This window comes from Crinia signifera, chromosome 4 (assembly GCF_055691185.1).
Source record: "Crinia signifera chromosome 4, ASM5569118v1, whole genome shotgun sequence".
Taxonomy (NCBI): Eukaryota; Metazoa; Chordata; class Amphibia; order Anura; family Myobatrachidae; genus Crinia; species Crinia signifera.
In genome coordinates, this window is record NC_139220.1 from 267,851,822 (window position 1) to 267,867,426 (window position 15,605).

Consider the following 15,605-nt stretch of genomic DNA (forward strand, 5'->3'; position numbering starts at 1 on the left):
ATTACATTATCTAAAATTGTCAAAGAAAGAGTATCAACTGGATTGCCATTATTGGTTCAGTTTTTCTTGATTCAAACTCTCGATTGGCTTTCTACGTTTCTTATTACAAACACAGTTATAGCCAATAACATTTGTAGACAATGAATAGGTAATTAGGGAGCCTGTAATAAATACTGTATTTGCAGAACGTATTATCTCCTTTGAAATGAAAATATTGCAAGTTGTACAAATCAGAATAATATCCTTGAAATTTCTGCTCTTCATACAGTATTCTCAGTAAATCGCATGCATGCGCTGAAAAATTCCCTAAGTTATTTATGATAAAGTGATTTAAACAGCAACATCATTCTTTCAGATATGCAATGTTGCTGTTTGAATCATCTCATCTGCAACAGAACAAAATATTGTTTAAATTGCTTTATCATAAATACCTCTAGCAACTAAAGAAATAAAGATCACATTTCCTTTGTTTTACATATATCTTTATAGTAGTTATTTCTTAACCCTTTGAGTGCTAACATCTGTGTGAGTGGTGTGCAAAATATCAGCTAAAAATTGCCAGCGTCGCTCAAATTTGTTATATAAATTCAAATAAAAAATGCTGTGTAAAAGATTATATGGTACTTGTTTCCTAGAACGGCCACAATCGTGAGTGATCGTGGCTCTTAATTAAGGGACACGATCCTCACGATGTGGCCGATTTTTTACAATTTTTTCCCTTTGAATGACAGAAATCGGGTCAATCGGTCGGTCGCGACCAATTAAAATCGGCCGCGATGCGACCGACCGATTGACCCGATTTTTCCATAGACTTCAATGTTAAAAAATCTTTTAACATTGAAATCGGGAGGATCGCGTCGGTCTTGTGCCATTATAATGGCACAAGATGAGATGGACTTGATTAAGTCCATCTCACATAGGGAAAAATGATAAAAAAGGTGAAATGGGCCAATATGACCCATTTCACATTTTTTATGTGCCCGCCATGACCCCACGATAGACGTCAACCCGAAGCGTGGCGAGCGCAGCGAGCCCGCGAGGGGCGGCGGTGCGCGTCCTCCGACCTTTTCATTCCCCTACTATCCACTAGGGCGTGGAGTGAGAATAGAATAGTGTGGCGAGCGCAGCGAGCCACCGAGCCCGAAGCGTGGCGAGCGCAGCGAGCCCCGCGAGGGGACGCGTATACCTGTGAAGTTATACGCGTCCCCTCGCGGGGCTCGCTGCGCTCGCCACACTATTCTATTCTCACTCCACGCCCTAGTGGATAGTAGGGGAATGAAAAGGTCGGAGGACGCGCACCGCCGCCCCTCGCGGGCTCGCTGCGCTCGCCACGCTTCGGGTTGACGTCTATCGTGGGGTCTAGCCCACTTAGTAACATTTGGGGGGGCAATTGAAAATAATCAGGTGAAAAAAAAAAAAAAATCGGGTGAAAAATCGGTCGGTCGGATCGGTCGCATCGCATGCGACCAAATCGCATGCGATGCGATCCGATTTTTTATCTTACGACCACAACGATCTAAATCGTTGTGGCCGTGCTAGGAAACAAGTACCGATTATATTTCCTATAAATATATAAGGTAAACATTGCAAGTCATTATGATGAATAAAAATGTTTGCCTGGCAAATTTCACACCAATTTTGACAAATTCACTCTGCATTTAAAGGAACACAAGGCCAGATACATTTAAGTAAAAAAAAGACCGTAATTTTGTGTCCAGAAAAACATTTTTTTTTGCTATGCAACATGTAAATACTGGCTTCTTTTGCATGTAGCCCACATATGTTTATTCTGACATTGCAGTTTAGATTTCAGTTTGAACACACCCCACCCAAATCTAAAGGTGTGTACACACGGTGAGATGTGATGGGCGCCGATATCGCTTTGATATCGGCAGCCGCTGGAACCAGGTAGCGAGTGTGGGGGGCATGCTGCATGGAGATCAATGCAGGAATAGACTTGCCCACACAGTCAATTTCTGCTTTCGATCCCGATGCTGCAATGCGGCAAATCAGGATTGATTCTGGATCGAATTGGTCTTACACAAGCCTTTCCCGGATGACTGCGGGTTAACATCCGGAGGCTTAAGTGGAAGCACTGCTGTGGGGAGGGAAAAGGGATAGGCTGCTAAAAGGGAGGGTTGGGTATGGAGGTGCAGGGTATAGGGTTAGTCAGGCTGTGTGTGGGTGGAGTTAGGCAGCTAAAGGAGGGAGGTAGGTAATGGGGGGTGGGGGAGGGGGGCAGGCGGAGGGTAAGTATACTTCCCAGATCCCTGTTGGGATTCTCTCCATCGAGATGCCATCGTCTGTATTCTGACCGCAGACATCCTGACTGACTCTCTGTTGGTACAGTATGTATCCCACATGAGCATACCTTGCTACTATCACAGTGATACTGGCCATAGGGTGCTGTGCATGCCACCAGTCTAGCCAGAAGCAAGTGACAGTGCTGCCCGAAGGGCCCTCTGCTGTGTATGTTGGCACCACCTAGTTATGGCCCTGGTTGTGAAGTATGACATGAGAATGATTATATGTTATGGATACAATTTATATTCACCCTCTGAAACATTGCCATGTACAGCTACACGAGTTTCCTATGACTCATCTTCAATATCCCATTTCTGCATTTCTCATAGCGGAATGAAAGGACTTTACCCATGGTTAGGTACGGAGTAAATCACTGGGTGCATAATAATGTACCCAATACATTACACATGTCACCATGTGTAATGTATTGTAATGACAGCTATGGTACACTTGTGCATATATAAATAAATACATTGATATTGGGCAGATTTGTTGTGTGAGTTCCGGACAGTACTATTCATTTATTAAAAAATATATATGTATATAATTATGTACAACTACATATTTCTTGACATGTTTTGGCTATGTTTCTGGTCACAGCCTCCTTGGCTGGGACCCTGGAAAAAGAGAGTTCAGGTCAGTGGATATTTACCCTCAGGAGTACCAGTACGCCAGGCCAGCTCTGCTGAAATCCTGCTAAAATGGCCACTGTGCCATTTTTGCGGAGATCTGCGCATACACAGTAGGATGCTCAGACTCCTGCAGAGCGATGCTGGTAATGGCAGAGAGGAGGAAGCCCAGACATACGGTAGCAGGCTGCACACTAGCCTTCTCCTTTCTCAAAACACCCCTGGTTCAGGTCTTGAAGGGTGGATATATGAAGCAGTGATAAGGGAGCAACCAATCAGCTCCAAAGTAACATCTATAATTTGCATAATATCAAATTGTACAGAGCAGCTGATTGGTTGCCCTGCGCCACTTTTCATTTGGCTCACTTATCTTCCCTTATCACTCCTTCGTACATCTACCCCTGAAATACATCCCCAGTACTCTGGTTTTGCCACCATAACTAGTGTAGTATCAAGAACAGCACACTAAGGTAGTTTTGTAGAGGCTGCTTTGTATCTGCTGTATCCAATGTAATGGGAGTGTGTGGGCGATTAGGAAGCTGCAAGCTCTTTTGCTAATACTGTGAAGACTAACCTATAATCTAGTTCTCCAAAACCATATGCCCCTCCTACCTCTGTGGCAAGCCCTGCTATCAGCAATCTTACTTGCCATCCCAGTCCTGTGACTCCAATACCAATATAAATGTTGCTGCCTCATCACCTGTCAATATCTTAAATATTGATGGATCTGCGCTACTCTGGACAAATGGCAGTGTTGCTTAGAAGGCAATTCTACCTTCCCTCCATTTCCATGTAGAAAATATGCTTTAAAAAAGCATGCATAAAGAACAGTGTAAAACTGCCAGCATAAAACATTACTACAAGAATAATATATATGCTGATAAAAGCATAATCAAAAAAGCACCACATTTTTAGTGCGTCCCAGATCCACCTCCACACAAAGATACAAAAGCACCAGACTATACTCTGCTTTCTATCTCCATGTTTGCACGATGTACTGACGCATTTTAGAGGAACAAAATAAAAGCCAAAATATTACATTTAAGCTTCTTTATGATAACATGCTGTAGTTCTGTATAATGTATAAGCTATTTGTGATTTTAAAGTGAAAAACCTCATTCCTTAAACAAAGCCATCCTTTCTTCCTGTAGATGAAATCCCTTCAGAAATAAAAAAAATTATGCAAACAAGAAAAACCTGTGCGCTAAAAAAAATGTAAATACCCTTGAGGGCAAAAACATTTCATCTACATGTTGTCAGTGGAGTGCAAGGTTAGCCTATGAATAATTGATCATATCCAGGTAATCTGAGGCAGTGATTGTATTACCACACTTAAATGCTACATACTGTGATTCATTTTACAGGAATTATTCTACACAGATGGAGACAAGCTCTCGGGGGCAAGTTTTCACACGGAACATGGCTGCCGTTCGCGCATGGACCTGTGTCACCACGCATTGCTTGAAGTCTCTTATGCACACTTTATTATCTTGGGCTTCTGAGTCACATATACGGGCAAAATGGAGGAGTAGAAAAGCAAAAATCTAGTGTTCTAGAATATTAAACGTAAATGGATTAAATGTATAGAGCACAGGTTCTCAAAGTCGGTGCCCAGGATCTAACACAGTGCACGTTTTGCAGGTCTCCTCACAAAATCAGAAGTAAAATACTTGCAGATCTTTTAAAATGTGTCAATGCGTAATGAATGCACCTGCGCACCTGCCGGGTGACTTGGAAAACGTGAACTGTGTGGGGTCCTGAGGACCGAGTTTGAGAATTGCTGGTATAGAGGCTTATGCTTGACAATCCCAATCATGATTTCTTGATGTTACGTAGGTTGTTACATAATATAAATTGTTTTTGACATTTTAGCATTTAAGGTCAGTCTCTACTGCTTCCAGATAACAGGGGATTGGAGAGTCATATTAATTGTATGAGCTACATTACATAGTCAAGTAAAGGAAACCTGTATAAAAAACTAAATGATTCAAAACTATTCAAATTGCAAATATTGTAGAACTAATTAATATATCAAAACAGAATTACTGCATATAAAATAATTTATTAGAAGTACATGTTCAAATACTATAGATGCCGCTACCAGATTTTTTACATTTGAATATCCACATCATCTTCACTATAATTTATTTCACGCATCATTACCAGTGATACAATAAACATTTTTCTAGAACCAAATAACCAAGCAGACAGGTCCTAAGAACATGAATGGCAATGAAGCCAGGCAATTTCTCAATGCCTGGAGGTGGTCATTTGACTGGTTGTGGGAGAAGCCGGTACGGTAATATCCTGGGAGTCACGTGACAACTATACTGGCGGTTTAAACTCATAATGAAGTTTTCCTATGTGAGGCATTCCACCTGGGATCTGACTTAATTGGTCAGAGTTAGCTTTGTTGCATACATAGGACTGGGAAGCCATTGTTTAAACAACAAATATTTTTCTAAAAACCAATGAGTTTCGATCATGCTATGGAGGTTATTCAGATTAGTAGTCCTTGATGCGCACGCACGGAGGGCCGATGTTTCTCTCGTGTGCATGCACATTTCTGCACATGTGCATGCACCGGGTGTGAGTGGCCATGGCGAACAGAATGTACATGCACCTGCACCCACCACTGCGTGCGGGGGCATGGGAGGCGGCGAGTAGTCGTTCCCATGGAAACACACGCAAAACTAAGACACCTCAGAGTGTTTCGTTTTGCGTGTGCCTTCCACATCATTCGATGGTCGGCAACCATCGAATGATGTGAGTGTTTCCCCATAGGCTATGGATGTTTAGCATAATCAACTTAAGTTTTTGAGAATAAATAAGTTGTCTCTTAAGGAACATTCGATTCACTGTGGCCGCTCGCACGCGGCCCATGGACATGCGCAGAAATGTGCATGTGCACAAGGGAAACATCGGTCCTCCATGCGTTTATCATAAACATCCATTCGCAGCTGTGAATGTGGGGTGGCAGCATATGCAAACGGCGGGCAGAAAATGACACGCAGCGATGCAATGAACCTTGCAGCGCTGTGAACCTTGCTGCGCTGTGTGTCAACTAGAATAACCCCCTAAATAATATATATATTTTTTAAATATCGTTATTTTCAGACTGTGAACAAATGCTGGACAGCGAATGTGAGTGTCAAACAAACAGCTTTAAGTACTTTATACAGTATATATCTAATTACATTAACAATATTTATTATAATGTTTTAATCAACTTACGATTTTGAGAAGCGATAAGTTGTCTCTTAAGGATCCGACCATCCCGATAAATGAGACCACAAACATCAGGATGCCTAGGAGAAGCAAGATGATGGCTGGCGCCAGAAAGATCCCTTCCAGCGTCTGATATCTCCGACGTTCGCTCTCTGCATATATGCCGATGCACAAAATCAAGAGTCCTATTAACTAGAGAAAAAGGAGAACTAATTAACGTCTGCACAAATCAATAGACATTAACCAATTATTAGCTTATCCGTTGAGCTAAACAACTTTTTATTTTGCTGCTGCATATGATGCATGTACAGGTAGTGTGACAAACAAATTGAATACACCGATATTAAAATAAATATATAGCTAACTACGCCTCACTTCTATGAGGTGAAGTACCGCCAGTGACCACTAGACCAAATTACTCCTTTGTGTGCTAAAATATGTCATAACAGAGAGTGAAAGTAACTTTTGCAGGGATACTGATCTTGGGATACTGATCTTGATATTATGCAATCTCCTACATATACGGACTTCCGGTGGAGGCCGGGGATGGTCGCATGCACGTGGAGCTCCGTTTCCCCATCCATGGAGCTCCACCATCCCCGGCCTCCGGATCAGCGTGCAGCATGGTGGAGGGGAGAGGGATAAAGGCAGAGGAGGCAGGCTGGCAGAGGAGGAGGCAAGCGCTGAGCCGTGAGTGGAGGACGCAGGGACACCCGGCGGAAGAAGGCTGCTGTAACGAGCGCCGAGGACGCATGGAGACACCCGGCCAGAGAAGGAGAGCGCTGCATCTCCCTGCAGCGCCATCGGCCTGGGGGACCCCTGGAGAAGGTAGAAAACCTCCAGCTCCCTCTCTCCATGGACATAGAGGGCCTGGCACAGGCAGGACCCAGCACACTTGGTGAGGAGGACCCAGCACACTCGGTGACCCATCCCCACCTGGCCGGGACAGAAGGCGCATCGACCACAGGGCCCTGGCATGACACCCAGAGGCCGGTAGGATCCCCCCCAGTAAGCCACACCAGTTCTGAGTGAATTTTGCGGCGGTGCAACACCCCCCCCCCTTCCCCCACTGACATCTACCAAGTCAAATTCCTAGTATATGCAAGTATACCTGGCCAATAAAGTTGATTCTGATAAAGAGATTAGAGGTGGAAGCAGATACAGTAGGTACTGGGGTGTGGTGGAGAGTTTGTGGGCTAAAAAAAGGCCACAGCTCAATGTGAAAGTAAAAACTGTCCAACCTCTAATTCAATGGAGGTGCTCCCCTGATGTATAGGGGGAGGGAGACGGTTCCTCAGATTTAACAATGGCCGGCTTCCTCAGTTGTGAGGAAGCCGCTGATGATGATCCAGGCGGAGAAACGCGTTTTGTTGCTGTGCCACAGTACCTGCACCCAGTGATTGCTGTAGAGATTGCCGGAAAAGCCACCCAGCAGAAAACGGCCATTGTTAAATCTGAGGAACCGTCTCCCTCCCCCTATACATCAGGGAAGCACCTCCATTGAATTAGAGGTTGGACTGTCCATCACAGGAGCCCAGAGTTCCCAAAACAGCAGTTTCTTGAATACACATGCGGGACTGGTAACTATATATATGCTGCAGATGCCTGTATATCAATACCAATTGATGGATGCCTGATTAGTTTAAGCCTCATACCGGATATATCTAGCTATTAAATTAGCCTCTGTTTGTTATATGTTGTATGTCTTGTATTGTCTTGTTTTATCATTGAAGTGCACTTCATATTTGGATATTGTTATTTCTTTTTTAAAATAAAAAATTAATTTTTATTGAAATTATTTGTCTATTATTGTGCTAACACAACTGCGCCCCTTGGAAACCCATGTTAGTGCAAACTACATGAGCTTTACCTTTCCTTGAATATGAGCAGTGGTGGAACTTATGGGTGGTGAGCCCAGGGAAAAACAGTGGGTGACAGAGGCAGCAGTGGGCCCACTAGTCCTCTGGGTCCCCAGTGCACTGCACCTGCTACACCAATGGTAGTTCCCCCTCTTGAATATGAGTCCATATCACCTTCCTTGACTGTAATCTTGGATCAACTGAAATTGTAAGCTGTTATAACCTGCTTTGTGGTTCTGGTTGAACTGTAGTTGTTGAAAAAGGTTCAATTGCCTTTGAAAGCATTTGCAGCTTCACGGAATGTATAGCAGCGGTTGAAGTGAGCAATTTTAATATTTTATCTTTAGAATGTTTTTTTGTGTTTGTTTGGAGGCTTGTGACCAGCAGTGGCTACAGCTCCAACCATGTAGTGCAGAAAGGGGGTGTGGTAGCACTAATCAGCATGATGACTCTGCTCCCCGCTGCTGGTATGCTGCCCATCAGCGCCCACCTCAGAATCTGCCCCACTATGTCTGCATAGTCAATGCCAATTCCATTACTTATTTGCTCTAAGTTGCCATGGCAATGCAAACGTCTTCCACGCACAGTGTCTGCTAATACCCTTTCTTAAGCAAGAGCATTCCGCAATTTCTTTTTTTCTTACAGTAAAGAGCATTTTTGCAGTTTCAGATGAAACATCTTTGCTTCCAACCTCAAGGGTGACCTTGTATCCTCTGTGGGAACTATAAACTCAACTACTCTCTCAATGGGATTTAATATATTTATACACAGTCAGTGCTCATATACTCCTTTAACCTCTTTTTTTCTCTAATATATCCAGCTTAAGACTGTCTGTGACATTAAAGAGATCAAATTAGTTGTCCTCCTCTGCACTTTTTCCATTTTCAGTGTGTCCTTTCTGTAAGCTGACCAACAATACTGAAGTGAATATACAATGCAAGGACATGACTGTATGCTCTTACAGAGGGACACAATTATACCTTGTTTTACTATTAAGTCTATGGCCATTTAAGATATCATAATATTCTGCTGCCTCTTGATATCATACCTCCCAACTTCTGTCTGTATGAAATAGGGACACGAAAAGGGGGCGGGGCGTATGCAAATGAGGGCGCGGTTTATGCGAATTAGCCGCAACCTCATTTTCATACGAGAATAGACGCTGTGCGCATGCGCACAGCGTCTATTCTACTAGATTGGGGGTCTCCCAACTGTCACCCCCCGCAGCGGGACAATGCCTGCCGCGGGTGGGACAGCGGGACAGGACCCGAAAATCGGGACTGTCCCTCTAAAATCGTGACAGTTGGGAGGTATGTGATATGCAGATTTGCAGTTTATCCAGGGTGATAAATCCACTGTAAAAAGATAGTCTGTCAATAGGTCGATTCTAGATAGTCAACATTGAAAAGGTCAACAGGCAAAAAGTAGACAGTGCTTAAGGTTGAGATGTCTACAAAACATACAGATAACCGGCGGTGGGGATGTTGGTGTTCAAAATACTGGTGGAGGTAATCCCGACAGGTGTCAGGTACGTATACATACTCTCTCCCTGTCCCCCTTAACCCTCCCTTCCTGCAGCCAAACCCTCCCCTACTGCAGCCTAACTCTACCCCCCCCCCCACAGCCTAACTGTCCGCCCTATTTCCTAATCTCCATACCCCGCTGCCTAAACTTAAACCCCCATTCTGCAGTTTTACCTTCTAAGTGCTTAACCTTAACCCCATCCCCCCTTCCCCAGTCTAACCGTTACTCCACCTGCATACCTACATTCATCATCCCAGAAGTCAGGATTCTGGGGATGGCATCCTCATTGATGTCCGGATTCTGCCACCAGTCTGTTGTCAGTAGTCAGGATGCCGGCGTTGGTATTGTGAGTTCCAGCGTCCCTACCGCCGGGATGCTAAACGCATCCCAACATGATACTGAATGACACATATATATATATATATATATATATATGAATGTTCTCAAATTTTTCATCATTTACCATCCACACATACTGTGCTACGATTGGGAATAGTAACCTGTGCTTAGTGCAGCGGTAGCGTATGAGGCACAAAGCTAGCCTGTGAGGGTACGTTTCCGCTAGTTTGTTTCAGATATAGTGACACATACAAATTGACACATCCATTTTCAACTGTCTACCTTTCCCATGTCCTTTTTGAACCTGTCTACCTTTTGCATGTCAACCATTTGGAACTGACCTATTGACAATCTTTTTTTTTTTTTTTAAACCCCATTGAATTTGCAGTACGTGCTATTGCGAAGTCTTCCTAGAACATTTTCTACTATGCATCCACCCAATACTGCATACCTAGGGAAAAAGCTGCATGTATAGTTATAGCCCCCAAATATAAAACTGTACTGTACTCGCACATTGGACCTCATCTTCCATATCGCTGTTCAGTTTTCCCTGTTAACTAACGCAGATAATGTGGACTATACTAGTTAAAGTGACCACCATTGAGAAAGTCCTTATTAGGATGAAACGCGTTTGAGACAGCCACGCCACCCCACTATTTGGTTATTGCACATGCATTCAGCTCACTGTGCTATCTTGTCATACTCACTTTCTGTTTTATACTCAGTAAGCTTTGTAAATAAACTGTGCTTATTACTTTAGCACCAGCATTCAGCCCTCATTTGTTCCATATCCTACCTCATATCCCCTTACTCCCACTGCATGGACCACCTAACATCTATGAGAGCATGTTGATCGACCGACTCCTACTGGTAAGCACTTATCAACGTACACTGATCCATACCCTTATACCTGAGGTACCCACATCCAGCCCAACCCTGATGCAAGGGCCATCATTGATGGACGCCAGCCTCAAGTCTGCCAGATTTGAGTGTCCTCTCGCCCTGGGACAGTTTCACTGTTTTATTACTCCATCACTCCACGAACTGCAGCCTGCACATTGGACATCATCCACAACACCCAGCCTACAGTTATTGTTCCCGACATTATCAACTTCCAGTCCAGTTCCAATTGGAACCATCAGACACTAGCCTATTGACTGCCCCAACCCCAGAGCGCCAGCACTACCCTCCTCTTGTTCCTAATCTAAATAGGGGGACCGGGACTGTCCTCCACCAGCGCTGTGCAATCACCCCAATCCTATTACACTAGTTAAAGGCCCGTCAAAATGACAGCTTCTGGAATGTACTTTCACTTTGAGTTGTGACAGTTTTTGGCCCACAATCTCACCACCCCACGCCCAGTCCCTATCTACTCTTATCTCCAATCTCTGTCTTCATAGCTCCCTCTCTCCATATTCAGCATGTTTCAAACAGATCAGTGTCCCTGCAAAAATTGCTTTTACTTACTGTTATGACATATTTTTAGCAATCAAATGAATAATTTTGTCTTTCGAGTGGCCTCTAATGGTCACTGGTGATATTTCACCTCATAGAGGCCATATATTCTATTCTATTCTAACTAGTCTTAAGGCACGTCCGACGAATGGGCAAAAGTATATGCTTATGCAATTCTTGTTCCACCTACCCTTCCCAACCACAGCAGGACAAAACCTGCTTCAGCAGCCAGAGCAGGTCTCCAACTATCCACCTTCCCTTTATAACCACAGCAGGGCAGAAGCTGCTGCAGCAACCAGAGCAAGCCTCCAACTATCCACCTACCCTTCCGCACCACAGCAGGGCAGAAGCTGCTGCAGCAGCCAGAGCAAGTCTCCAATTATCCACCTTCCCTTGTCAACCACAGCAGGACAGAAGCTGCTGCAGCAGCCAGAGCAGGTCTCTAACTATTCACCTTCCCTTCCCAACCACAGCAGGGCAGAAGCTGCTACAGCAGCCAGAGCAAGTCTCCAACTATCCACCTTCCCTTCCCAGACACAGCAGGGCAGAAGCTGCAGCAGCCGCCAGAGCAAGTCTCCAATTATCCATCTACCCTTGTCAACCACAGCAGGACAGAAGCTGCTGCAGCCGCCAGAGAAAGTCTCCAATTATCCACCTTCCCTTGTCAACCACAGCAGGGTAGACACTGCTGCAGCAGCCAGAGCAGGTCTCCAATTATCCACCTTCCCTTCCCAACCACAGCAGGGCAGGAGCTGCTGCAGTGGATACAGAAGATCCCGAAAACCCTCAATGAATAAGCAAACAATCAAGAGAAAAAAAATAACTTACTGGAGATCGATCTCACAATGATATCTGTGTTCGATTCACAGACCACTCTGCCAATGAGTCGCTTTTTAATTTTAGTTTGTCAAAAGTTTTGTAAAGTGAAAATGTTTTTAATTTAATGGACCTTTATAGGCCTTTAAGGGTCCACTTAAGTCTGTTTATTGTGTTGTATTGAGAAAGTCAGAAGCTTTCCAATGACATACAGATGGGGCCGGGCTCTTCCTTGCTGGCGAATCGCCAGAACGTCACCGCTGGCGATCTGCCAGCAGCCCGGCTCGCTATCTGACTGATACGCACGTGCGTCTCACGCGCATGCACGTCTCAATCTCCGTCAGCAGGGCGACGGGAACCCTGTCCGTCTCCACTTCAGGGAGACGGACAGGGTTAGGGGGGGGGGGTGCGGGCAGGTGGCGGGGACCCCGGATGACCGCCGACAAGCCGGCGGTGACCCGGGGGAAGCGCTGGAAGCGGGATGCGCGCGCCTCTTGTGCGCGTGCGTCCCCTTCTCGCTAAACAGATGGCGGCTGGCGGGGGATGGCGGCTGGCGTCGCCATCGCCATCCCCTGCAAAGATGAGCCATGCCCCATCTGTATCACAATGCATTGAAACCACAGAAATAGCATGGACCCTTATTACAGCACCCTTAAGGGCTAGTCCGATTAAACCCATCTTCAAACTTAGATTGTCCCTTAAGATGATAAGGTAGTGTGCAAAGTTTTAAGACGATTAGTTAAATCGTTCGAGAGTTATCATGGAAAATCCATACACACACACACACACACACACACACACACACAAACATCGTTCAATTATACTTATGCATATACTTTGGGTGAGATTTAATAGGATGAGAGATTCAGAAAGTGAGAGATTTAGTGAGAAATCTCCAGTTTTTTTAAAGCAGCAATCATTTACATTTCAAAATCAAACTGGTTTAGCCTAAACCAGTTTGATTGTGAAATGTAAATGATTGCTGCTTTAAAAAACTGGAGATTTCTCACCAAATCTCTCACTTTCTGAATCTCTCATCCTATTAAATCTCACCCTTTATATTATATTACAGTATGTGAGACATTTTTGTACGATTGGTTACAACACACAGTTATGGGATATGTCACTTATAACAATCTAGTGAAGAGAATTAATCAATGAACTTTAAAATTACAACCACTTTAAGTAAATATCGTGGTATCTTTGCAAAACTAATAGTCTACAGCAAAAAAAAAAAATTATATTCTGGAAGCAAAATATCAACCATTTTATTAAGGATCTGTACTGTATATACATTAATTAATGCATCTCTGTGTTAGGCCTATTCCCACTATATAATATGTCCAATCTTGCTGGTCATTTTTGGGAGCAATTGACAATTTGCTCCTAAACATGGAAAACTGACAAAAATAGTCAGGTAAAGGGGGGTATTCAATGTCTGTCGAGCTCCTTATTTTTGTCGAGCTTTGTTGTTTTCTCGACGAGAGGTTGGTTATTTATGAGGTCGCCTATTCATTGTCTAGTTTTCTCGACTTGTCGAGCAGAGCTCGCCTGATTTGGTTTTCGGTTTGCTCGACTGTCGAGTTGAACATAACTCGACTTGTCGAGTTATTTTGGGTAAAATCTGTCGAGATAATTCCTGCAGCCTATTCAATGTCAAAGAATTCACCTGACCTCGACTGTTTGAAATCACTCTTCCCTCAAATTTAACTCGACAATTATTTCTGTCGTGACAAGGGAGTTTCTCTTGTTGCATGTTCATAAATTGTGTTAAATGTATATGCAGGATTGTACTAATGTTTGTAGTGCTTATCTTGACTTCTGTATCTGTGATATTTTGCTAAATATTCCTCTTTTGATTAACTTTACATTTGCTGCATGTTTATATGGTATGCTTTAACCCATTATTCCATTGTCAGCATCAGTTTTCAGCTTGTATTATTACGCATTTGTTTAAATTATTCCATTTGGCATATAAGAAGTATTATCTTTTTTTCTGCTCACCTTTCATGTTCACTGTGCTGCATTTTGCCCATTGAAAGTCTTCTGTATACATGTCTATTTATGTCTACTTCTGGTTTGATCAAACACCTATGTTTAGGTCCCTTGTATCCATGCTGGGGCAGAATTACTCAGGATACAATGTTTGTTTGTTGCCATTCTTTTGTTTACTTCTACAATGCAATGCATTGCAATTTACCTCAGAGCTCTCATTCCTGTACTGAGACTTCAGGGAGATACCAGCATTGTGCAGTCTGATGATTTGGAAATGGTTTTTATAGGAGAATTTTAATTTTTAACAAGATATCTACTTTTATATAATTGACTATAAAAATGAAGCCTATCTCTGACAATTGCCACTTTCCTCTCTAGGGGAGAACTCGACTTGTCGAGCAGGGGAGAACTCGACTTGTCGAGCAGATGAGAACTCGACTTGTCGAGCTAAATTTTCAGTTAGCAAAATGAGAAAAACAAATGCAAATGCTCGACAATTCGGACTGTTACTGGTGGGATTGAAATTACAGTTTGAATAGGCGAGAACTCGACTTGTCGAGCTAAATATTCATGTCGAGCAAAACGAGAAAAACAAATGCTCGACAATTCGGACTGTCACTGGTGGGATTGAATACCCCCTAAATCTATTTATGCAGTGACTGCTTTTGTCCATTTCCAGTTTTTGGGAGCAAATAGTTTGTTCCCAGAAATATTGGGGGAAATGTAATAAGATGAGATTCAGAAAGTGAGAGATTTGGTAAGAAATCTCCAATTTTTTTTAAAGCAGCAATCATTTACACTGCAAAACCAGTGTGATTTGGAAGTGTATTTGATTGCCACTTTAAAAAAACGAGATTTCATACAAAAATCTCTCACTTTCTGAATTTCTCATCCTATTAAATTGAAATATTAAAATCACTTTACAAATATGAAATGATAGTAATAATTGAACTAAACTTGTTAAGATTTCCGGAGAATTCTGTTAAATAATATAAATCATGAACTCTAGGAGCAACTATATATTTACAATGCAGCGGTTTTTGTAGGTTGACACTTTGTAGTAAGGGTGGAGCTGAACATTTAAAGTGCCATTAACATTCACTATAAAGCCCATCATACTTTACACTGAATGTTAGTACAGCTTTAATATTTCAGCTCCCAGCCATGTTATATCTCGGGACTTGAGTCTAAAGACAATGGCGTCACTAGGGTCAGTGACACCCAGTGTGTTGATAAGCTATTGATGTGCCTTTAGTGTGCAAATCTGAAAAGTCAGCCTGGCATCTTCTGGCAGCATGACCAGTAATACTGATTTTGGGCTGCCTCCTGAGACTCTTATGCAGCCCACACACGCACCGATTATAGAATGCGTTTTGTACTTTTTAAGTACAAAACGCATCGTGCGTACAATTATCGGGGTGTTTTCGGGCGGCGTGTGCGACGCGATGCTTTGCTA

At 43.3% G+C, this 15,605-nt stretch overlaps 1 protein-coding gene across 1 annotated transcript in view; it reads right to left on the reverse strand.

Moving 5' to 3' along the window:
• LOC146075358 (tetraspanin-15-like) overlaps positions 1-15,605 on the reverse strand; it is a 160,140-nt gene that overhangs the window by 81,890 nt on the left and 62,645 nt on the right. Inside the window, exon 2 of the mRNA XM_083184512.1 lies at positions 6,168-6,353. Coding sequence (XP_083040638.1) covers positions 6,168-6,353 — 186 coding nt within the window. The remainder of the gene's footprint in view (positions 1-6,167; positions 6,354-15,605) is intronic.